This window comes from Rhinatrema bivittatum, chromosome 1, assembly GCF_901001135.1.
Source record: "Rhinatrema bivittatum chromosome 1, aRhiBiv1.1, whole genome shotgun sequence".
NCBI lineage: Eukaryota > Metazoa > Chordata > Amphibia > Gymnophiona > Rhinatrematidae > Rhinatrema > Rhinatrema bivittatum.
In genome coordinates this window covers 414,025,233-414,051,613 of record NC_042615.1, presented here as the reverse complement: position 1 = coordinate 414,051,613, position 26,381 = coordinate 414,025,233, and the positions used below count along the sequence as shown (strand labels likewise).

Below are 26,381 nucleotides of genomic sequence, written 5' to 3'. Positions count from 1 at the left end.
TTGCTGATCTTCATAGTCATCTTTTCTGCTCTTTTGCTTAAGCATGGAATATTGAGCTAATTGATTTCATTATCTATTCTTGCTTCCTGTATTGCTTGGGGGTGACATTCTAATTTAATTGGCCACCTTCTGCCACCTCCATCCTGTAGTTTAAATATGTGATGATGTATGCCCAGAATTTCCCACTTAGGATCTTCTTTCCTGCTACTGTCAAATGTAGGCCATCCTTATGGTATCGTCTTTTACTGGTCCATACATGACCCCAGCCTCCAATGTATCCAAATCCACTTTCTTTACACCATATTTTGAGCCATGTATTGAAATTTTTGAAGTGGCGTATACATTCCTTTCCCTTTCTGTGAACTGGTACTGTTTTAGAAAAGGCAATATTATTTACCATAGGTTTAATCTCCTTCCCAAGACTCTGAAAATCTTTCTGTACTGCTTAGATACTGTTTCTTGCAAGGTCATTGGTCTGAAAATGGATGATAATATTGATATTGGAGTCTTTGCTTTCTTCTATAAATGCACTGACTGCCTGGTTTGCATTTCTATCAGCTGAAGATCCTGGAAGGCATGAAATTATTGTGTTGCCTTCAAAATGTGTTCCCAAATTAGTTTCTCTAATGATTGACTCTCCTAGCAGAAGGAGCTTTCTTTTCTGAGGTTTGATAATGTTAAAGGGTTTTTGGTTGCATTGGGCGTCTACTTCCTTTATAGAGGAGGGGCAGGGGAGACATGATACAGACCTTCAGAAACCTGAAAGATTTTAATGATGCACAATCTTTGAACCTTTTACATTGGCAAGGAAATTATAGAACTAGAGGACGTGAAATGAAACTATAAGGGGAACAACTCAGAACCAACATCTGGAAAAACTTCTTCAATGAGAGGCTGGCAGATGCCTGAAATGCTCTACCAGAAGAGGTGGTGAGGATTAAAACAGTAAATTTATTCAAAAGGGCATGGGATAAACACAGTGGATCCCTAAGGATTAGGGGTTGGAAATGAAGAAAAGGTTGCATGGGGTAACTTGCACAGAGCAACAGTTACTACTCTTAACAGAAGGCACGGGAATTAGTATCCTTAATCAGTTAGCTTCAATGCTTGTGACACAAGTGCAACATTGTTCTGTGCTTCAATGGTAGGGGAGAAAGGGGAATTGGATTCAGACAGCCAACACCGGGCCCCGACTTTTATGGTTTGGGGTACTGATATGCAGACATTAGGGATAAAACACAGGAGTGCTTCTATGGCCAGGTCCAAAAGCAAAGCACATTCAAGCAGCATTGTGTGAATTTTGAAGGCTCCTTACTCTGTATAAATATTGCTAACAATTTTGTAATAGGTTTGATAGTTGCTTGGTTTGGATTCTAATTATTGCTATCCTTAACATAAGGCTTGTGGATAACCTGCATGGAGCAGCAGTTACTACCATGGGAAGCTTGATGGCAGACTGGATGGACCGTTTGGTCTTTTCTGCCATCATTACTATCGGGCTGATAAGTAAAAGTCGCGGGAGAGCCGGCGAGCACCAGCTCTCCCGAGGCGCACACAGGCCAGCATCCTGGGTGCGCGATTCAGTATCGGCCTGTATGCAAATTAGAGTCTGCGGTAAAAGGAAGCGCTAGGGACACTAGAGCGTCCTTTTTGACAGAAGCGGCGGCTGTCAGTGGGTTTGACAGCAGACGCTCAATTTTACCGGCGTCTGTTCTGGAACCCACTGACAGCCACTGGTTCTGGAAATGGACGTTGGCAAAATTGAGCATCCATCTTCCAACCCGCGGGCAGATTTTTAATTTTTTTTTTTTATTTTTGGGGCCTCCGAATTAATATCGTTATATTATTAAGTCGAGGGTTTACAGAAAAGCAGTTTTTTCTGCTTTTCTGTACACTTTCCCTGTGCTGGCCAAAATTAACTTCTGCCTTTGGGCAGGCGTTAATTTCTGAAAGTAAAATGTGCGGCTTTGCGGCACATTTTACTTTCTGTATCATGCAGGAATAACTAATAGGACCATCAACATGCATTTGCATGTTGTGGGCACTATTAGTTTCGGGGGGGTTGGCTGCGCATTTTCGACGCACTATTACCCCTTACTGTATAAGGGGTAAAAATAGCGTGTCGAAAACGAGCGGCCAAATCGGGGCTAAAGATGCGCTCGGCCGAGTGCAACATACTAAATCAGCCCGTATGTTACAGACATCCACTTATTGTCTGTTGGAGAAGCAGCTTCAGTTTCCAATGCACAAAAGGCATTATGTAAGGGTATCAATGTGGACAGAGGATGTCTCTTCACCACAGGCTTTTTTCTACCAGAGCCCACTGTAATCCATTTATTCCTGGATATTTGGCCCCTCTGTGGGAGTGGGGATTCTTACTGTATCCCTTTTAAAACAGAAAATGATATGACTAGCCAAAAAATAAGCTTTTTTTTTTTAAACAGCTATATAAAAAAAATTTTTAGTTGGTAAGGCCTATTCCAAACAATGTAGCATAGAGAGCTATTAATAAAAATCATGTGGTGAGCTTTGGTCTGTAAAGCAAGTTCACTGTGAACAGCCCAGGTTATATTTAATAGTTTAACTAACTTATATGTGGGAGAAAAGAATTTAACAGCAAAAAAACACCTAAAGTGCACACTAAGAGGAAAATATATAAATATATTTAAACCAATCACTTAGATTGCAGCGCTGTATGCTTTTGAATCAGGCTGCACAATGAGTGTGCGCTTTGATCTGGTTATGACCGGTTTTATGTTTGTTTCCCCCTTTCTAGTACCTTTGGTTCAGGTGCTCCTCCCTTATAGAAACAGGTTTGTATAGATTTGCTGTATCCAGAAAACAAATTGGAAGCCGATCCAAAGTTGCTGTGTAGTAGTAAACAAAGTGGAGATTGGTGTATAAGAAAGACCTTTATTGGAAATAGCCCAACTCTGGCCGAGTTCTGCTCTTCAAGCAAGAGCTGCCTCAGGGCAATTAAAAATCAAATTAATTATAGTTTAAAACACATATACAAAAATTAAAGATAAATATGTATGTTGAACATCACAGACACATTAAATAATAAAACATATATATGTGTTTGGACATCAAAATGGTTTGTTGGAGAACACAGGATACAAAGCCCAAAGTAAATAACAAATTGTGTCTGCAAATATGTGATGCAATAGAGTGCTCATGCCTGAAGGAGAAGAGATTATGAAAAGTGACTTAAGAAAGCTTGAAGGGTGGTCGAAGACATGGCAGCTGGGATTCAATGCCAAGAAATGCAGTCATGCATCTGGGGTGTGGCAATCCAAAAGCACTGTATGTGATATGGGGGGGTGGGGGAGGGTGAAAGTCTAATGTGCATGAACTGGTAGAGGGACTTTGGGGATGATATTGTCTGGCGATTTAAAGGTGGCAAAGCAATATGACAAGGCAATAGCTTAAAGCTAGAAGAATGCTAGGCTGCATATAGAGAGGAATTAACCAGTATGAAAAAGGAGGTGATAATGCCCTTGTACAGGTCCTTGGTAAGGCCTCTCCTGGAGTACTATGTTCAGTTCTGGAGCCCATATCACGGAAAGGATAGAGACAGCATGGAGGCTGTCCAGAGAATGGTGACCAAAATGATGTGGGATCTGTATCAGAAGACTAATTAAGGAGAGACTGAAGGATCTAAATATGTATATCCAGAAAGAGAGGAGGTGCAGGGTAGATATGATATAGACATATAGACATTTCAATACCTGAAAGGTTTTAATGATGCATTAACTTCAAACCTTTTCCATTGAAAAGAAATCAGTAGAACTCCAAGGGAGATGACCTAGAACCAAGGTCAAGAAAAATTTCTTCACGAAAAGGTTGGTGGATCTTTGCAGTGCCCTTCCGGAGGAAGTGGTGAAGATGAACAGTCAAATAATTCAAAGGGAAGAAATCAAAAAGCTAGACCGATGCCTTGGAAAGATTTTGTTAGATAATGCATCTTTCCAAGGCATCGGTCTAGCTTTTTGATTTCTTCACTTCGTGGCTTTTCTACACCATTTACCGTCCTGTTCTTGGGTCCTTCCCTATTTCAAATAATTCAAAGGCATGGGATAAAAACTGTAAATCCCTAAAGGTTTAGAGCAGTGGTTCCGAACTCTGTCCAGTTCCGCTTTTCCCCATGTGGAGAGCAATGTTGCAGTTGCATCAAAAGCATCAAGGTTTATTGACTGAAAGTAGTAACCACCGCACCACCAGCAAGTTACTCCAATGCACCCTTTTCTTCATTTCCATCCTTTAAGCCAGTGGTTCTCAACCCTGTTCTGGGGACCCCCCAGCCAGTCAGATTTTCAGGATATCCACAATGAATATGCATATGAGAGAATTTGCATGCACTACCTCCATAACATGCAAATTTCCTCTCATGCATATTCATTGTGGATATCCTGAATCTGACTGGCTGGGGGGTCCCCAGAACAGGGTTGAGAACCACTGGCTTAAAGGATGGAAATGAAGAAAAGGGTGCATTGGAGTAACTTGCTGGTGGTGCGGTGGTTACTACTTTCAGTCAATAAACCTTGATGCTTTTGATGCAACTGCAACATTGCTCTCCACATGGGGAAAAGCGGAATTGGATTCAGAAAGCAAAGGGGGCCTCCTTTTACGGTCTGTGGAACTCATATGCATGGGGGTAACCTGCACAGAGCAGCGATTACTACCCGTTACCAATAAGCCTTAATGTCTTTGACACAAATTCAACATCACTCTCTGCTTTGGTGGTGGTGGTGGTGAGGGTGGGGGTGGAAGAGGACTTGGATTCAGACAACAACCAACACTGGCCCTGAGTTTTACAGTTTGGGGTACTGATACTCAAAAATAAGGGAAAAAGCACAGAACTGCTTCTAAGGCCAAGTTCATAAGCAAAGCACGACAAGCAGCTTACTCTGAATTTTTGAGAAGGTTCATCACTCAGTAAAAATGTTGCTAGTAGTAAACTTTTATGGGTTGTTATAAGGCTTGAGGCTAACAGCAAGGAGTGGTAGTTGCTACTCTTAAGAGAATAATGGGGGGTAACCTGTATGGTGCAGCAGATACTACCATAAGAATCTTGCTGGGCAGATTGGATGGACCATTTGGTCCTTTTCTGCCATCATTACTATGTTACTATATTATGTTACAAAATATTTCTTCATGGAGAAGGTGGTGGATGCCTGAAATTCCTTGCCACAAAAGATGTAAAGATAAAAACAGTAAACAAATTTAAAAAGGCTTGGGATAAACACTGTGGAGCCCTAAAGGGGATTGAAAAAAGGGGGCATTGGGGGTAACCTGCAAGGAGTGGCCACTATTACCCCTAACAGAAGGCATGGGGATTACTGCCCTCCACCAATTAGCTTACTTAGTTTTGATGCAACTACCACATCGCTCTCCACTTCAGTGGTGAGGGATTGGATTCAGATGACAGCTAATTCTGGACCCTGACTTTTACCTTCCAGGATAGTGATACACAGGCATTAGGGAAAAAGCACAGGACATTCTATGACCAAATACAAAAGGAAAGCATGTTCAAACGCATTATCTGAATTATCGAAGGCTGCTCACTCTGACACACTCTTGCTAACAGTAATTTAGTTATGGGTTTGAAAGTTGCTTAGTTTAATATTACTACCCTTAATAAAAGGCTTGGGGGATAACTGCTGCTCTGTGCAGGTTATCACCATCATAAACTTGCTAGGCAGTCTGCCATCATAACTATGTTACTATCAGCTCGATACTGTAAGGCCGCGGTAGAAACAGTGCGGCAGTGTCAGGCGCACCCTTCCTCCCCGCACGCACAGTTCTCTTCACTTAGCGCCCGATACTCTCTTCTAATTGCATGCAAATGCATGCCGCGGCTGCGAAGCCTTAGGCAAGCGTTAGGACCGCGCAACCCATTTTACTGTATAGAGCGCCTATACAGTATCCTGGGTTCGCGGGCCTAACGCTTCACGGCCGCGCTGGTATCTGTTATTTCAAATGTCATTTCAAATGACATTTGAAATGACAGGTAACAGATGTTCCCCGATGCTCAGCAAACTTTCCCCCAGCCCCCGCTTACCTGCCCTGGCCCCGTCCGGTCTCCGGTCCAGCCCGTCCGGTCTCCGGTGCAGCCCGTCCGGTCTCCTGCAGCCCCGTCCGGTCCCCTCCTCCCGAAGCAAAAAAAAAAAAACCGAAAAAGTAGCAAGGCTCGGGCCTGCTACGGTAGTCCCTTCTCCCTTCTCCTCTCCATGCGATTCTCCTCCGTGCGATCCTCCCCTCCCCTCCTCTCCATGTGATTCTCCTCTCCGTGCGATCTTCTCCTCCCCTCCTCTCCGTGCAATTCTCCTCTCCGTGCGATTCTCCTCTCCGTGCGATCCTCCCCTCCGTGCGATCCTCCCCTCCCCTCCTTTCCGTGCGATTCTCCCCTCCGTCCCTTCTCCCCTCTCCTCTCTGTGCGATTTCAGCGCTCAAGGCAGTCACATGCCGTGACTGCCTTGAGCGCTGAAATCGCACGGCCATTCATCCAGGCAGAGGGAGCCGGCCTGCCTGGATGAATGCACGGCAGTGAAGGAATGGCCGTGCGATTTCAGCGCTCAAGGCAGTGAGCGCTGAAATCGCACGGCCATTCATCCAGCCATGCATTCAACCAGGCAGAGGCTCCCTCTGCCTGGATGAATGGCCGTGCGATTTCAGCGCTCAAGGCAGTCACGGCATGTGACTGCCTTGAGCGCTGAAATCGCACGGCCATTCCTTCACTGCCGTGCATTCATCCAGGCAGAGGGAGCCGGAGGCCGTTTTCGCCGCTGGCTCCCTCTGCCCGGATCCCGCCGCCCATCTGAGACTATCACGCGTCCACCCGCCGCCGCCGCCGCTTGGAACAGGCGCCCACCCGCTCGCGGCCTAGATTTTACACGCGACCACTCGCTCCCTGGCTCCCGCCGCCGCCCGCCTGGACCCACGCGGCCCTCCGACAGGTATTTAAAAATTTTTATTTTTTTTTCTGACAGGTTTTTATGTGTCCCACAGCATTACATTTTCTGGATCATCTCTGTATCGCTTTTTTTTTATTGTGTTTTATTGTGTTTCAGTATTTTAAGTGGTGTCGATGGGTTTGCTACAAGACTCACAGTCCTAACACCTACTAGGGGGAGGCGGTAAACTAACACGTTAAGGCCGTGGCAAAACAGCGGGTTACTAAGGAGATAATATCAGTGCCCATTACAGTATCGGAGGGGAATAGCTAATTCCTTCATTATACAGCTAATTCGTTCATTTACACATCATCTACATGCTGGGTGCGGAAAGGGTTATGTGTCTATTTTAGGAAGCGCTAAGGACGCGTGAAACTGGAGACTGTATCGCTGGATGGCCTTACTCGTCTGTATTGTGCGCTCCCAGCACGTTACAGACGGGAAATCTTCAACCGCACGTTACTGTATCGACCTGTATGTTAGATGAATATTAATATCACCTAGTACCAGGAGTTTACCACATGTTGTTTTCAGTCCAGCTATCAATTATAATAGTTCCATCAGAACTAACACCTCGGCAGAAGGTGAGTGTTAAATGATCCCTATTCTCAGTACATTCTCTTCCATACATGTAACCACTTGCTAATCTAGGTAATTCTTTAGTAAATTCTTTTTTCAGAGCCAGGGAATCATATATTGCTATCCTCACAGCACCCCCTAAATTTTTTGCCATCTTTCCTGGTGAAACAAATGAATATTTAGGCATATTTGTGGTAACTTGTGATAACTTGCAATCATGCACTGCTTCTTTCTAAGTTAGTATAACTCCACCCCCTCCCCCCCTCCACCCCCTAAAGCTCTAGACCAACTGTTTTTCCCTCCCCTCCCTTCATCCCTATGTCCTCCCTTTCTCTTCTTCCCTGCACCCAGTATAATTGCGCTCGATTCTTTCACATGTAAGTTAATTGTATTTTTTTCTCAAGGTTTCATCAGCCTATTAAGGCAGCTGTATTTCTAGGAATTTAATCTCCTAATACCTTTAATTATTTATTATATGTTTTTTCTCATATATTTATCTGTTATTTAAGAGTTGCTTCGTTATATGTAATGCTACCAAGCACGTTACTTTGTTCTCTGTAAACCGATTTGATTTGCGTACAATGTAAGAAGACCAGTATATAAAAAACCAAAAATTAAAAAAAATAAATAAATTTGAGAGAGCATGATTGTGTCTCTTTCCTCTGTGTATATTTCTGTGAGACATATACTTTCAACAAGCATTACCCATCGATTAAAACACATTGTAACAGCCTGCCTGACACTAGCTAATCTAAAATTAAGAATGCCCAAACAAATATCTTCAGTGGACAAAAAGTAACACTTGTGTCATTCAAAAAATGTAATTGTTTCAGCAGTTACCCGAACTACACAGAGAAGGTCCAGTGAGTAACAGCTTTTCAGATAAATGTCTTAAATACATCACATTAAACATTGGTATAATCAGAAACCTAGTCTAAGAACCTAGATAAAGTAAAGGATAACTTTCCTTAAATGTGTTGCAGATTTACAGACTATCTAATAAATATTTTAGAAAGTAAGATTGTTCATTATGCATTTGGACATTTTTTAATAAATGCAATCAAACTAGGCAGGGGGTATCTTTTTGTGGAGGAAGGTCATGGATTACTTTTTGACACTCAAAGTTTCTCTGAGCTAGAGGCTTCAAAGAGGTCTTTACATTTAAATAAAAGATATTCAGAAAAAGCCCTACTAGTGTCTACTAAAGGAATATACCAATTAACAAGGATGTAATTTTAAACTGCGCATGCACATTATATAAAATACTCCTATTCACACATGTCCTCCTAATTTTAAGCATTTGCATGAAGAAATATTTGTGTATTTTCCTCTTGTCAGCTTTTACATAGGCAAGTCAGCCCATTTTATAATGTGTGTGTGAGGAAATAAGCGGTTTTGCCAATTAGTTCACCAGCTTGCCCAGGCTATCTCTGGTCATCCAAACCCTTCTGGTTATTCAACCTGTACTTCCCCCAGTTTACTGTAACTCTTCACCCAGTTAGTATTTTGCTATAAAGAGTTTCCTAGCATGTGGATAGATGGATTCAGGACCAGTGGGCTATCCACCTCTACCAGCAGATGGTGACGGAGCAAGCTGACATCACATTATATATAGTCCTGCCATGACAGCCTGCCAGTATTCTCCATCTCCAGCAGATGGTGGACATGCATTTTCCTATTTAGGATTGCTTCAAAATATAGAGGAGAATTAATAGGAGCCTTGAGTTGCCCCGCTCTCCTGCAGTGATACCTAATAGTCCCTCCCCCAGTTGAGAATTCCTGAGGTGATTTCCATGGTCCCTCAGATGAGTGCTTTGGTCTGGTAGCCGGTTCTTCAGACGGCATGGACTTAGCTGATTTAATCATCTGAAAGGCAGTGACTGTATATGCCCCCCCCCCCTCAGTGGGTGCTGCTCAAGTGCCTCCTGGTTTTGGCATGGATCCTTCTGCCTTTTCTTGGGTAGAACATTTTCAAGAATTGGAATCCTTTTTTCAGGCGCAGTTCTCAGCCTCATCTAATCCTGTCAGGTCAGATTGTCAGGTGGTAGCCTCTCCCTCTTCTGGTACTACTCTTAAGTGCTGGAATACACCTCGATTGACTGGAGGTACTCCAGGTAGGAATCCAGATGGCTCTGATGATGAGACAGATACTGACTCTCTGGAAGATGGGGAAATTCCTCTGGGATTGGAACCGTATAGGACTGTGTTGCGGTTCTTTCATGATATGAACTGCCGGCCCTCATTTCCCAGATGTTGAAGATGTTGGGAGTACCTCTGGCAGATTCCATGTTGAACCAAAGAAAAATCCCATTTTGGTTTCTTTGCGTAAAGCATCTTGTTTTTTCCCTGTTATGGAGACCATTCAAGAATTGATTGATTTTGAGTGGGACACCCTGGAGGCAAATTTTAAAGGGGTCAGACCTTGGAAGGCCTGTACCCCTGGTTCCACTGATGAGAGAGTGCCTGCATTTTCTGAAAATGGATGCACTTATCTGTGCCATCTTTAAATGGACAACTATCCCCGTGGAGGGAGGAGCGGGCTTGAAGGATGTGCATAATAGGAGGAATGAGGCCATGCATAAGCTAGCATTTGAAGCTGTGGCAATGACCTTACAGATAGCTTCTTGGTGTTTCCTGGTGGCTCGCTCTTGGTTTCTTCTCTCTTAGGAGGTTGATGACTCTGGTGTGAATTCCAGGCTAGTTGTGGAACCCACTGCCACCTTTTTAGCAGATGCAGGCTGTGATTAGGTCTGCACTTCGGTCAGAGGAGTGGCTTCGGTAATAGTGGCCAGGCATCAGTTATGGATGAGAAATTGGTCAGCCGATGCGACCTCCAAAGCTAATCTTACAAAATTGACCTTTAAAGGCTTGCTCTTATTTGGGACTGAGTTGAAGAAACTGGCCAGTAAGTGGGGTGAATCCCCGGTTCCTTGGTTGCTGGAAGATAAGCAGTCTCCGAGCCCCTTTGGTACGAGGGGCCATCTTAAGGGTTGTTAAGCGCCATGCCATTTTTTATGACACTTATGGCCAGGGAGACAAGAACACCTAGATTTTCAGTGTAAAACATAATCTTTTAATGAACAATATAAGTATTCTCGGGAGATGCTGATGCCCTGCCTCTGACAACCTATCCACCAGCATTGCGTCATATACAGGAAGTGATCCTTCTTTTATAGATAAAATACAATATTGTGGAAGCTTCTAGACTTGCGTGACTGCCGAAAGAATCATTTACGTAGGTTGTCATGTCAACAGCATGATGTGACGATCTCTGAACTGCCCTGATTAGTTTTCCCAGGCGAGATAGTCCTTTCTTCTGTTAAAATCTTACTGGTCAAGACAATTAACACATCTGTGGCTGTGTTGATAAAAACTCCTGAGAATAGTGCCTGAAGCTCCCACTGTTGGTTTCTTCTTTGTGACCCAATGAATAGGCCTCACCTTTCTGGTGCTAGCTTGCCTGCCTTTATAGATATGTAGGGAAATTCTGCAAGTCATGCTCAGAAAGTCACTTAGAGTTCATTCAGCCCAGGCAGGCTAAAGAAAAGCAGAAGATTCTGGGGATTTCCTTCTCCATGTTGGTTTTCAGTTCAGGCCCACTCATCAGGGTAACAAGCGATTTTTGTCCCTACAGAAGGGTGACCTTTTAGTGCTAGGATCCTGTAAATATCAGTTGGTATGTGAACCCTGGGCCTAAGTGAGAGGTGGTGCCACCCACGAGGAGCCCCGTGAGCCTCACTGTCAGGAGGCTAGGTCTCAGCTGGGGATAGACCCGGAAGAAGTATAGAGTCTTTATTAAAGAGAGAGAAGCACTACCCATGGAGCGGGGAGTGCCAGAGAGGAGGTCACACAGACCCAGAGACACAGGGTAGATGGAATGAGGAGTGCCCAGAGGGAATACCTCCGTAGCATTGGTAGAGGTCCGTGGAGCGGGTACACCGAAGAGGTCTCCTGTAGAGATGGTAGAGGCCCGTGAGGTGGGGTACACCGAAGAGGTCTTGGTAGAGATGGTAGTGGCCCGCAGGGCGGGGTACCTCAATAGTGTCCTCTGTAGAGATGATAATAACCCACAGAGCAGGGTATGCTGGTGGGGTCCTCTGTAGAGATGACAGCAGTCTGCAGAGCAAAGTGCACAGTCGAGGCCCTAGGTGGAGGTGGCAATGACCCGCAGAGCGGGGTACACCGGTGAGGGTCCTCGGTAGAGTTGGTAGCGGCCCGCAAAGTGGGGTGTGCCTGTGAGGTCCTCGATAGCATAGTAATAATCTGTAGATTGGGTACATCTGAAGGAGTCCTCTGTAGAGATGGCAATGGTCCGCAGCGCGGGGTACACCAGAGGGGCACTTGGTAAAGCAGAAAGTGATCTGCAGGGTGGAGTACTCACAAAAGAGCAGTGTTTGTTCCAGGGAAGCCCCGGGGAATGGGTCAGGCAGAGTTCAGGCATCAGGCTCTCCACGGAGCGGATAGCCAGGACGAGAGAGAGGCCCCTGAGGAGCAGCGGGTACCTGAGACGTCCACATCAGAACAGGAACTGGAGCAAGGCAGAATTAGCAAGGATGAGACTCTTTGCCAAATCGTCTTAGAGCAGGGCCAGCAGGTTTAAATATCCAAAGAGAATGACACCATCTGGAGGGGATGCCCCCAAGATTTCTGCCATGATGTGGATAAGGCTGGCCTGTGTGCGCGCGCCTAGAGGGACCTGATGGCAAGATGGTGGTCGGTGGCCTCCGTGCCAACCCGGGAGGCCTGGGAGTGGTAGGCAGGTCGTCGGTAGCTAGCAGAATCTTCCAATCTACCCCATGGAGTCAGGAAAGCAAAGAAGGAGGTGAGCAGCAGTGGTCGCAGCCGTCTGCAACCAACAAGCGTAACATTTAGAAGACTTGGCCTTTTGGTAGGTCTCAGTCCTTTAATCTCAGACAGCCCAGGCGGGGCATGGGCTTGGGTAGTGGTACCTTCCAAGCCTCCCAATGAAAGTTTACCGAGCCTCTCCCCCCCCCCCCCCCCCCCCCCCACACACACCTTGGGAACAGGAGATAGGGGGACATCTCTCTCTCTTCTATCAGAGATGGGTTGAAATCACATCAGATTAGTGGGTCCTGGAGGTGATACGAGAGGGATATCCACTGGAGTTTCAAAGTGTTCCTCAGGATATGTTCATGGTGTCACCCTGCCATTCCCCCCAGAAGAAGCAGGCAGTGGGAGTGTACAGTGTCAAGGCTCATCAGTCTGAAGGCTGTGGTTCTATTACCCACATCTCAAAAAAATATGGGTTGATATTCCATCTGTTTCGTTGTGCCCAAGAAGGGAGGGCTCCTTTTCTCCTATCCTGGATCTCAAAGGGGTCAACCATCATTTTCGAATGGGAACCTTACACTCTGTGATAATGGTCGTGCAGTTGGGGGAATTTCTGACCTCCTTGGAACTGTCTAAGGTGTACCTTAATATTCCCATTTGATTGGACCACCAACGTTTTCTGTGTTTTGCGGTGTTGGGGTGCCATTATCCATTTTGGGGGCTGCCTTTTGGTCTGGGCACTGCTCCCAGAACTTTTTCCAAGGTGGTGGTGGTGGCAGAGTTGAGAGAAGATGGGATTCTGGTATTGCCCATATTTGGATGACTGGCTGATTCAGGCCAAGTCTCTGGAAGAGAGCAGCCTGGTGACCCGCAAGATGATCTCCCTGTTGCAGGAGCTCGGTTGGATGAACCTAACCAAGAGTAGTCTTTAGCTATCTTAGTCATTGGACTATCCCGGGGGTTTGGTTCGACAAGAAGCAGGGCAAGGTTTTCCTGCCAGAAGCTCGTACTCAGAAGTTGGTGCGTCTCTTGATGAATGCTATACGCATGATAGTTTGGTCCTATCTGCAGGTACTCTGTTTGGCGGAAACCCTGGAAGTTGTGCGATGGGTGAAAGCACATATGCATCCTTTTCAGCGTTCCCTACTGTCTCATTGGAACCCACAGCACCAAGACAATTCGTTTTGGCTCCACCTGCCAATGGAAGTCTGCTCTCACCACCAGTGGTGGTTGCAAGCTGATCATTAGGGATTCTCCCTGACATCACTGGTACTCACGACAGATGCAAACCTCCAGGACTGGGGAACTCACTGTCAGGAACTAACGGCACAAGGGGGCTGGGATACAGTAGAGTCTCTCTGGAACATCAATTGGCTGGAAGCTCGGGCGATCTGGTTGGAGTGCTTGCAGTTCAGCAGCAGGTTGCAGGATCAAGCAGTCCGGGTAATGTCGGACAACGCAACAACGGTGGCTTACATCAGTCGGCAGGAAGGAACCAAGAGCTAGCAAGTGTCGCAGGAGATAAATCAACTTATGGAATGGGTGGAATTGCATCTTCAGAAGATCTCTGCCTCACACATTGCAGGAAAAGACAATGCAAGAGACTTTCAGGAGAATGAGTATTGTCGGATGAGGCATTTCAGCTGATAGTGGATTGCTGGGGTCTTCCGTTTCTAGACCTGCTGGCGACTTATCACAATGCAAAGGGTCCTTGATTCTTCAGTTGCAGGACAGATCTGAAATCATTGGGTATAAATTCTCTCATGCAGGTCTGGCTGGAAGACAAGCTGCTGTATGCATTTCCCCCGTGGCCCATGATGGACAGAATTTCAGAGGTCAAAGGTCACAGGGTGCATTTGGTGGCACCGGATTGGCCCAGAAAACCATGGTATGCAGATCTGCGAAGGTTCTCCTGGTAGATTTTCCCTCCAACTTCTGGCACACAGGAATCTGTTGCAGCAGGGTCCTATTCTTCATGAAGATCTGATTTGTTTTTGTCTTATGGTATACCTCTTGAGAGGGCTCACATGCTGAAGCATGGATATTCTACTGCAGTGATTGCCACCTTAAGAGCACAAAAGTTCTCCACTTCCTTAGCCTATGTGCGGGTTTCGCAAGTGTTTGAGGCTTGGTGTGAAGATCGAGGAGTGCTTCCTCATTCAGTTAAGATCCCGCTCATTTTGGAATTTTTGCAGGATGAGTTGATTAAAGGATTGGCCCTTAATTTCTTGAAAGTACAGGTAGCAGCTCTTGCCTGTTTCAGGGGCCAGGTGAATGGTGAATCCTTATTGGCTCATCCAGATGTGGCCCGTTTCTTGGGGAGTGAAACATCTTTGTCCTTCTTTCCAGTTACCGGTACCCATATGGAGTCTTAATTTTGTTTGGGATTTCTTGGCGGGCCCTACGTTTTGACTGCTACATAACCTTTCATTCCGGTTACTGATCTTGAAAACCGTGTATCTTGTGGCAATATGTTCTGGATGTCGAATTTCCGAGCTGCAGGTCTAGTCATGCTGGGAGCCATTCCTTAGGGTGACTCCTGGGAGCAATACAGCTGCGTACTGTTCCATTTGTTTTGCCTAAAGTGGTCTCAGATTTTCTCTTGAATCAGTCAGTTTCCATACCGTCCCTGGATAGGGAAAGAGACGCAGAGGAATATCACCTGCATTCTTTGGATGTCGTGAGGTATCTGGAGGTTTATTTATTTTATTTATTTAAAAACTTTTCTATACCGTCGTTCAGTAGTACACCATCACAACAGTTTACACTTAGGCACGTAAATAAGTTTGGTTTGTTTATAAGTTATCTAGAAGGTGCCAAACAATTTTCGGTTACATGTTTCAATAATATACCCTATATGAAAAGTGGATTGGAATTTCCATTTATATGATTAATAGGATAATCATATGTGTTTTATACTGTCCTTCTTTTATACTGTGTTTTGGAAAGATTTCTATCCCTTTCCAAAAGACAGATCACCTGTTTGTCATTCATATTGGAGGTAATCAGGGTCAGCTGGCTTCGTGGGCTAAAATAGCTCGCTGGATTAAGGAGGTAGTCACAGCCGCATGTGACTGCTGAAAGGCCATTGCCTACTCAGGGCTCATTCTACTAGAGCTCAGGCAATGTCATGGGCAAAGGTTAGATTGTTGTCTCCCGTTGACATTTGCCAAGCTGCGACATTGTCCTCCTTACACACCTTTTCCAGGTATTATAGCCTGGATGTGCAGGCCTGGGAGGAGACAGCCTTTGCATGTACAATGTTGACTGGACCACAGGCAGCCTCTCACCCTATTTGGGAGTAGCTTGGGTTCATCCCACTGGTCCTGAATCCATCTATCCACATGCTAGAAAATGAGAAATTGCTATTTACCTGATAATTTCCTTTTACTTAAGGTAGATAGTTGGATTCAGCTTCCTGCCCTTGGCTGCCGAATTATTGTGTAATGGACCTTCTGTGTGGCTACGTATTCCAAGGGATTACTGGTAAGGGTTTATCCAGTCCGAAGCCTAGTATGCTTACGTTCTTGCCTGAGTTCAGTGTTTCTTGTTGGTTGAGTACATAAATGGTTGTCTGTTTTTAATCGAGTTTTTTGCTAGTCTGTCCACAGTTGTGTTTGAAGGAATACTGGCAGACTGATGTCATGGCAGGATTGTATATACTACGTCGTCAGCTTGTTCTGTCTCCATCTGCTGTTAAAGGTGCATAACCCACTGGTCTTGAATCCATCTATCCACCTTTAAGGGAAAGGAAATTATCAGGTAAGTAGTAATTTCTCGTTTTATTCTGATTTACACCTGATACATAGCAGAAGTAAATATGTGCAGGTAACAGCCATACACTTGCAGCTTTCACAGGCTATAAATTCACAACTTTTGCACAAATTTGCCCCGTGCTGGAATGTGCCTGATCCACTCCTAACCTGCCCCTTTTTTACATGAGCAGCTTTATTCATGCATCAGTACTTGCGTGTGTATGTGCGAGGTTTATAAAATAGCACTTGCACGAATATACGCTATTAGATGCAAATCTCTTTTAAAATTCACCTTTAAGTTAATAGAGAAAAGAGTTAGGTTGGGTTGGGTTATAGCTATTAATGGTTGAGTCCTGGCCTATAAAACAAGGCACCATTTTGTAGGTGTACCTTTTTGAGAGCAAGCATTCTATCATGCTTGCTTCTGGCTTTCGTTTTGTTTTGGGGAAGAGGACCTTAGGGATTCTTGGAAAGAGACTTGGGGTATAGACTAGAAGAATAAAACTATCTTTCTCCCATTTTAATGATTCCAGTCTTTGACTTTATTTGTTTAGGGGAAGAAGTTTATTCATCCTTTTTTCCCTCATTCTTGAGTTACTTTTTGCAACTGATTTTATTTTTATATTTCTTCTGAGTCCATTTGATCCAGGAACTCAGGGAAAGTGATATTGAGAATGTATGAGTTTCTAATCTGAAGAGACTTTATAATCTTTAGAGGTTATGCAGGAGTGAATTTTCATTCATTCCGGGAGAGGAACAAAGGAACCTTTAGGATATTGTACACTGTGCCATCATCTGGATAATGAAGAGAGGAGATTGAACTGGGAAGTAAGAAGTGCATTCTATTCATCTGGAGAAAGGTATGCAATATGGGATTTTATGGTGTATCTCATTAACTGAGTTACATTATCAGATACGGTACTAAGGAGTTTTTGACAGTGGACAAACCTACCTTCTAATTTTATTGGATCTCTCAGCAGCCTTCGATACAGTTAATCATACTATACTTATTAATAGGCTACAAGAAATTGGAATATCTGGAACAAACCTGCAGTGGTTTAAATCTTTTTTAGAAAATCGCTCTTGCATTGTTCAAATTGACAACATAAAATCAGATAAAATTACTCTTGATACAGGTGTCCCACAGGGCTCAGCATTGTCGACCACTCTGTTTAATGTATTATTTGTTACCTTTGTGCCACCTACTGGCTGGATTAGGCTTAACATACTATATCTACGCAGATGACATTCGATTTTAATCCCAACTAATGAGACTCTGGAAAAGGCATACAAATTGGCGACCATGTATTTAAACATTATTAATCAACTGCTTATGCACCTGAGATTGTCTAAATATTAATAAAACTGAGATAATGCTACTTGAAAGAAAAATAAGACAGGACCCCATCCTGGATATTTCATACGATAATAACATAATGATTAAACTAACAGATCAGGTCAGAGATCTTGGGATCACAATAGATACAGAACTTAATCTAAAAAAGCATATTACAGAGCTATGGAAAATTAATGATACTAAGGCGGCTAAAGCCTCTACTAACATACGAGGATTTTAGAACAGTACTGCAGCTTTTAATTTTCTCGGGTATTGACTACTGTAATTCCCTGCTGTTAGGTCTACCAGACTCAACAATACGCCCTCTACAAATTTTACAAAACGCTGCGGCTAGGATTTTAACTGGGGAAAAAAAGCGCGATCACATCACACCTATATTGCAAGAACGCCACTGGTTACCCATAAGATATCGCATACGATATAAGGCACTCTGTATCATACATAAAATTATCTATGAAGATCAAACTGATTGGTTAAACTCAGCAATTAGATTACATAAACCCCAAAGAAACCTGAGATCAGCCAATACAAGACTGTTAACAAAACCATCAGTAAAATCAGCCCATCTTAATCAGGTAAGAGAGAGAAATATCTCCCTGGCAGGCCCAAAACTGTGGAATGAGATGCCTGTAGAGTTAAGAATCCAAACAGAGAGAAAGTCTTGTAAGAAGAATTTGAAAACCTGGCTCTTTAGAACTGCATTTGGAGAAATTGACTGAGAGCTATCTTAATGTTGTTTTAACACCATTTTAAGTATTTATCTAAATATCATTAGGCATTTAACTCTTAACAATGGAGAGGGAGCACTTTTTTAGTATAAATAAGTATTTTAATGTATATTTAATTTGGTTTTAATTGGATTGTATTTTACTTCATTTTAATTGCTTATTGTATTTGCTTTTGCTTTTATTTTACTATGTTTTAGGAATAATTGCTCTTTATCTAATTTATTGTTATTTATGTTTTATATATGGAAACCATTGTGATGGCCAATCTGAACGACGGTATATAAGAGCTTAATAAATAAATAAATGCATCCTTTAATTTATTTATTTATTTATTTATTTTTAATTTTTATATACCGGAATTCCTGTATGCAATACAAATCAGTCCGGTTTACAAGTAACGAAAAGGTTGCCCTGGTCTGGGAGATTAGACTGGGGTTTTTTACATAGAACATAGAACAATAACAATCAACTATTGAACATTATTACAAGGAACAGTGAAAGTAACAATAGTATTTAACAAACATATAATATTATTATAACATTATTCGTGTTCACATTTTATAAGGAACTTTGGTAGCGTAAATAGTCTGCAAGTAATCGGTTAAATAATATAATATGAAAAGGATGACTTAAATAAATAGATATTGTGAATAATCAAGTCCGTGTATGAAATTGAGTGTCAATGTGTTTGTGACACCTTGCAATGGTTGGATCTGAAAGACAGGAGGAGGTGCCTAGTTTCACTCTGGGAGTTGGAATGCTTGCCTGAAGAGCCATGTTTTTAACCTTTTTTTGAACTCTGGTAGATTGGGTTCGAGTCTTATGTCTGGTGGGAGCGCATTCCATTGATGTGGTCCCGCAGTGGATAGTGCTCTTTTTCTTAACATTGATTTGGCGGGAACTGCGACTAATGTGCCTTTGTAGGCACTTCTGATGGGTCTGGCCGATGATTGTAGGCGAAGTTGGGTTTGTAGAGATATAGGTGCGACGTTATGAATTGTTTTATGGATAATGGTTAAGGTTTTATATATGATTCTCTGTTTGATGGGTAGCCAGTGGAGGTAGCTCAAGATGGGGGTAATATGGTCTCTTCTATTAGTGTTAGTTAGGATTCTGGCTGCGGCGTTTTGTACCATCTGTAGGGGTTTGATGCTGTTGGAGGGAGGCCCAGTAAGATTGAGTTGCAGTAATCAAGTTTCGAAAAAATAATGGATTGAAGAACGAGGCGAAAGTCATTGAGGTGAAGGAGTGGCTTTAGTTTCTTTAGGACCTGTAGTTTAAAGAAGCAGTCCTTGGTGGTTGGTGTTTATGAATTTTTTAAGGTTAAGTTGATTGTCAAGCCAAGTACCTAAATTCCTGACGTCTGCAGAGAGCTCCATGTTTAAAGATGTGGTTTGTGCCAGACTAGGTGGGTGGTGGTTCGGGTTGTGTGAGATTAGTAGCAGCTCTGTTTTTGCTGGAGTTTAGAATCAGGTTTAGGCTGGAGAGTAGTTGTTTAATTGGTTTAAGACAATTCTCCCAGTAGACGAAGGTTTTTTTGAATTGATTCTGTGATGGGATTAGGATCTGGATGTCGTCTGCATAGAGGTAATGAGTAAGCTTGAGTTGAGATAGCAAATGGCAGAGGGGGAGGAGGTAAATGTTGAACAGGGTAGGGGAGAGGGATGAACCTTGTGGTACGCCTTGGTCTGATAGGATGGGGTCAGATTCCTTGTTGTTGATTCTGACCTTGTAAAACCTGTTGGATAGGAACGATTTGAACCAACAGAGGGCTGTGCCTTTGATTCCTATGTTTGATAGTTGTTCTAGGAGTTGTGAGTGATTTACCGTGTCGAACGCTGAAGACAGGTCTAGTAGGACCAGTAAGAATGACTGTTTTTTCTCCAGGTTCAAAAGTAAATTATCAGTGAGGGAAAGCAGAAGGGACTCTGTGCTTCGAGATTTGCGAAAACCATATTGTGCCGGGGAAAGAATGTTGTGCTCCTCGAGGTATTCGGAAAGTTGTTTATTTACCGCTTTTCCATCAGTTTGGAGATCAGGGGCAGGTTTGCAATGGGTCTGTAGTTGGCTGGGTCCATGGGTGATGCAGTTGGTTTTTTCAGTAGGGGTTTGAGGATTGCAAGTTTTAGCTGATTAGGAACTGTGCCCATGGCTAAGGAGGTATTGATGATTTCTGCAATAGGTTTTGCGACGGTGCTAGAGATGGCAGTGAGCAAATTAGTAGGGAGTGGGTCCGAGGGATGTGCGATGGTTTAATTTTTTTAAGTAAGTTTTCAATCTCCATGGCTGATGTGGGCTCGAATGACTCTAGTCTAGAATTCAGAGTGAGTTGGTATGTGCTATGAGGTGTTGGAAGCGTTTGGTGGGTTGTAAGGGAGAGGGTGAGGTTTGAGATTTTTGTTTTGAAGTAGGTGGCTAGTTCGTTGGCCTTACTGAGCGCTAGGTGGTCTGGAATGGATGGTGGTGTTGGTTTGGTGAGTGATGAGACGTAGGAGAATAAAGCCTTCGAGTCGAAGATGAAGTTATGAATTCTTTTGCATAGAAGTCCTTTTTTGTTTTGTGTATGGCGTTTCTGTAGGTGTTGAGGGTGGCTTTGTAGTCAAGTCTGGATGTGGGAGAAGGGTTGTTTCTCCAGCTTTGTTCTTTGTTTCGTAGTTTCTGTTTCAGGGTTTTGAGTTCTGGGGTGAACCATGGTTTTCTGTTGTCTCGTGTCGGTTGGATTTCTTTTGAGGAGGTTGGGCAGAGTTGATCAGCTATTTTGTTCGTGAGTTTGATCCATGAAGTGGTGGCTGTGTTGGCGTCTGAGAAGTCAATTTGTTTGAGGTCTTTGGAGCATTGTTTGTTGAGTAACTCCAGTGCGCATGGTTTCCTGAAATGAATGGTGGTTTTGGAGATGTTTGGAGGAGGTGTGTTTTTCATTTTGAGGGTTGTGTCTATAAGCTGGTGGTCTGACCATGGGATAGGCGTGCAGGTGGGATTTGTATGGATGGACCAGCTCTCGTTGATAAATATGAGGTCTAATGTATGACCTGCTTTGTGAGTGGGCCCGCTGATTATTTGTGTGAATCCAAGGTGACTGAGGGAGGTAAGGAAGGTTTCGCAGTTAGTGGATTGAGGGGTGGAGTCTACGTGAATGTTGAAGTCTCCCAGTATGATGGTTGGTTTGTCTGAATTTAGATGTTTGGCTATCATCTCTATTAGAGGGGAGGGGTTAGCCTCTAGCGTTCCTGGTGTGGCGTAGATGAGGAATATTTGTAGATGTTGAGATTTGAATATGGAGCATTCAAGTTTTGAGGTGGAGTATGATTGTTGTAGTGTTATACCCAATTGTTTTTTTGCAGCAAGTAGAATTCCTCCTCCTTTCTGGGAGGGAACTTCTAAATAACTTTTACAATTGAAAAGGATCAGGAATGAACTCCAAAATGCATTGAGTATTACAAATTCACAGATTTATCGAAGAGGTAAAACATGTAAATGGATTGGATTGCATGAGGAGTTGCAAATAGTCATTTTCATTATTCCATCATCAATTGTCAGTAAATTTTAATTGGATACAACAATCAGCTTCCAGTGTGATTATTACTATTGTTTACATAGATTGTCATAACAATTGTTAAAGCCTAGGAGAGAAGCCTCGCCCCTCCGACAGGGAATCTTAGAGAGGGGCTTTAGCAAGTGTATAGGAAGTTTGGATATCTTAAGCCTGTGGAATTGAGGGTGGACCTTTGATTCAATTAAAACCTCAGCTCAGAAGTTACAGATATATAGCAACCTTCGTTTTCTTTTTTTTTTATTTTATTTTGCTGGGAATTTCAATATTAGAACAAAAAGATATCTGTGTAAAAATGACTTTTACACTGATTTTTCTCCAGTGTGTTTTATCAGTCATCTTTCCATTGATTTTTTTGTTATAACATTGAAATTCTCAAGCAAAATAAAAAAAAAAAAAAGAAAACAAAGGACCCCACAGAGATAATATTGTTATACTTGTATAACCTAGCATGCCTTGCAAAAAAAAAAAAAAATTAAATTTGTGTTTTGTTTGGAACAAACTGTTTAAGATCATGAGTTGGTTTTTCTTTAGAAAAGTATGATAGAGGCCATAAAAATAATCCCCTGAAATGAACTCTGATGGGCAGAAGAACATCAGCTGTGAATAGAATTGCAATTTTCTGAGCAGCCAAAAATGGAAATGAAAGGGGATTTCGGTTAGATAATCATATAACATGGCAAAGAGACTCGCATGGCAACTAAAAATGTGGCAAAGAGATGAATTTGGTTACATACTCAAAGAACAAGGCAAACAGCTTCATGAGTAGCTGAAATGTAGGAGAGCAGGGAGTAAGGTAGCAGGTATTACCTAAGATTCCTTGCTTTTCTCATGGGCAACTCTCAAGAGTTGAAATTGGAAAAATATTGCATCTGTTTGCCCCAACTTTAGGAAAAAAAAAGAAAAAGATATATCCGTTGCTTTGTTGTAAAAAGCTGATCTAATATATATTTTACAAAGTATGTTTGATTTTGTTTGACCACTTTCTAATAAATCAAGGTTTGGATTTCCCAGGCAATGCCTGGCAACTCAGCTAGTTAATAAATTAACTAGCCAACCTCTTCTTCTTTCTTTCTCCCCTAATGGGCTTTTCATTGTGTGACCCCTTGGGCTTATCCTTTAGGCAAGCCACCGCTGGCTTTTGTCTGCTTCTTCACCTTACCGCAAGTGACATCAGGTGGGCAGGGCTAACTCGAATGGCAGTGGAGTACAGAAGGAGGCGGCAGACTTAGAACTAACAAGACCATCCTGATGTAGATCCAGTTGCTCTCTTCCATCTCTAAAGTGCAACGTAGATAGATTAATTGATTAATCTTTCTTTAAAATAAACACCTATTGTACAAGTTCTTGATAACATACTTAGGGGTAGATTTTAAAAGAAGCATGCAGGCGTGCAAGTGCGCACATGTTATAAAATCGGGGGTCGGCGCACGCAAGGGGGTGCACAATTGTGCAGCCTGCGCGCACCAACTCCCACTGCCTTCACCCGTTTCCTTCCCTCTACTCTATCCTTCCCACCCCTTCCCCTAACCTTCCCACCCCCTAGCCCTATTCTAATCCCCCTGACCTCTATCTTACCTTTTGCGCCTGCCAGCAGCCTGCCAGCACACAATCCTCCAACACAGCGGCAAATGGCCCCGCCCATTTTTTGAAGCCCCAGGACTTAGACGCATCCTAGGGCTTTACGCACGTCACCGGGCTTTTATAAAATAGGCCCGGCGTGCGTAACCTCCCCTATGTGTGTAAAACTTTGAAAATCTGGCCCTTAGTGTGGAAGCAAATATGCCATCAGTAAATAGCCATATTTTTCATTGCAAACTAAAATATATATATATAATTAGGTTTAAAAAGTGTGACTGAACTATCAAATATCTGCCTATTATGGATGTGAGCTCTACCAAGCAGAGTGCAAGATGGCTTAATAAAAAATGGAAGTGAATGCTGCTTAAGTGGCCATTTTGTTTTTCTATGTTGGTAACTTTAATTCCTTGTTTTAATGTCACTTTCTATTTAGGTGATACAAAAGCAGATGACAATGCAAATAAGGAAACAACAGAAGAGAAACAAGAAGACGATCATGACTATCACAGAAGTGATGAACAGGTAAGCTGTTTCACAGTCTTGAGTTGGTGAGAACAGGACTTTGTTTTGGGAAAGTGCTGGGATTTGTCTATACTGAAATTGCATTCTATTTGCTGCATGGAGTACTTGAACTATAAGTGTAGATTGTTATTGGTAGGTGTGTATAAAGTGTGGAACTGAATTGCAAGAAGTTTCAAAGGTGGCTGTTTTTCTCAATTTCTTGCTCACCACACACTCAAATCTTTATATATTTATTTATTTATAAACTTTTATATACCGGCATTCGTGGGAAACATCACGCCGGTTTACAATTAACTAAAAAGGATGGAAAATACAATGAACGAGGAGGGGGGAGAGAGGAGCAGGCTAGAAAGGAAGAGGAGGGAGGGGCAGCAAGAAAGCAAGAGATAGAGAAATATAGGAACAATATAATGGAAAGAGATGGAGAATAACATTATAATGTGACTATGATAACATCACCGGATATGTACATATAATAACACAGGTAACCATTTACAATCTTACAAAGTTAAAGTAACAGCACTGGGGGTGCAGGGAACGGAGTAGGGCCTAGAGGGCAGGCATTAAGGTGCAAAAGTGGATATCTGGCTAGGTTTGGTTCGAATCAGGGTAGGCCTGCTTGAAAAGCCAAGTCTTGATTCCTTTTTTGAAAATGCGTAGGGTTGGCTCTAGACGGTGTTTGGTGGGTAGGGAATTCCAGAGGGAGGGGCCAGCAATAGAGAAGGCTTTTTCTCTGGTAAGGGCATGGTGTGCGGTTTTGAGGGACGGGGTGTGAAGGGTGCCCGCAAGGGAGGTTCTGGTGGGGCGGTTGGAAGAACGGAAACGTGGCATTTCCTCGAGCCAGGAATGATTGTGTTTGTATTGAAATTGGAAGGGAATGGGCAGCCAGTGCAGGTCCTTTAGGATAGGGGTGATGTGGTCCCTTTTACGGGTATTGGTTATGATCCTGGCCATGGCGTTCTGCAGGATTTGGAGAGGTTTAATGGTGGAGGATGGAAGGCCCAGGAGTAGGGAGTTGCAGTAGTCCAGTTTAGATAGAATGGTGGTCTGGAGTACTATACGGAAATCCTGAGCGTAGAGGAGGGGTTTGAGTTTTTTAAGGATGTGGAGTTTGAAGAAACCCCCTTTTAGAAGAGAGTTGATGTGGGGTTTGAAATTTAGGTATTGGTCTAGGGCAGTGGTTCTCAACCCTGTCCTGGGGACCCCCCTAGCCAGTCGGGTTTTCAGGATATCCACAATGAATATGCATGAGAGAAAATTTGCATGTTATGGAGGCAGTGTATGCAAATTTTCTCTCATGCATATTCATTGTGGATATCCTGAAAACCCGACTGGCTGGGGGGGTACCCAGGACAGGGTTGAGAACCACTGGTCTAGGGAGACACCTAAGTCTCTTACTGAGTGCAATGGGATGCAGGTTAGTGACCAAATTAGGGGGCACAGGGAAACTTTTGCATGATGGGAACTACTCAGACCTTTGCTCCAAGTGTCACATATCTGTCTGTTTTGGAGAGGTTATATGCAAAGAGCTCCTAGGTCTCAGAAAAGAAGTCCAATCTCTGGAGGCTAGAGTAGCAGATCTTGAGGAGCAGATGCAGACATGTATGGAAGAGCTTTCAGGAACATAGTAGAACCATTCTGGCATCCCCTGTGCTGCTTTGTAGAAATACAATCACCTGGATGGAGAACAGCACCTTGGTATAGCATGAAATTCTCCTGTAGCTAGAATCTGCCCTTAAGGTGATGCATTCTCTTCAATTGAGAATGTGTATCCAGTGGGAATTGTTAGGTCTACTGCTGTTTGCTATTAAATCATTAGACGACTCTGAACACGGCAGGACCTAAACTGCCTTGCTCCGGGGGGCTATCAATCCCAATCTGACTCATCTTGACAGCATTACAGGTCCCAGAATGCACAATTAACATCAGCAAATCTGCTACAATAAATGTCTTTTGAGTGAGATATGAGCTTACAAACAGTCAAAAACGATAAAGATATAGGCAAGATACTAAGATGACAGCCACATCCGTTTCTCAGGATCCAAAGTCTGAGACTGCTATGAATTTGGCTGACCTCTCAGAATCAGTGGTTGAAGTTTTAGGTGCTAAATTCAACAAGATATATGGCAAATTAGAAGAAATTGCCACTGCAATGATGGAAATTAGAAATAGTCTCTGAGGTGGAGCAGGGAATTTCGAATGCAAGCCAATGTGCAAGCGTTAATGAAAAATCTTACCTTGGTGAAAGCATCCCATCGAGCCTGTGGGGATAAGCTTAAAAGACCTGGAGGTCACAACACAACAACCTCTGTTTTGTCAGTATCCCAGAGAACTTTGTGGATGGAGAGCCCCTGGGCTGCTTAGAGCAATGGCTGAAACATATGCTAGGCTTCGGTGAGGTATGCTGTTGCTTTAGTGTGGAGTGTGTGCACAGAATAGGCTTGAGGAAGAGTTTTGAGGGAAAGCTACAGGTGGTGATAGCATGGGTGCTTCAAATTTGCTAATAAATCTGCTACTCTGCATGCACTTTGGGTAAGCAATCATTTTATGAGAAGAAAATCA

At 43.2% G+C, this 26,381-nt stretch overlaps 1 protein-coding gene across 9 annotated transcripts in view; it reads left to right on the top strand.

Annotated features, from left to right (window-relative positions):
* The window catches only part of PCGF3 (polycomb group ring finger 3), a 533,880-nt gene that overhangs the window by 345,845 nt on the left and 161,654 nt on the right, over nt 1-26,381 (top strand). For all 9 annotated transcript variants that reach the window (XM_029602723.1, XM_029602678.1, XM_029602733.1 and 6 more), the window contains one exon: nt 23,731-23,819. In XM_029602723.1, the coding sequence (XP_029458583.1) occupies nt 23,731-23,819 (89 nt within the window). The remainder of the gene's footprint in view (nt 1-23,730; nt 23,820-26,381) is intronic.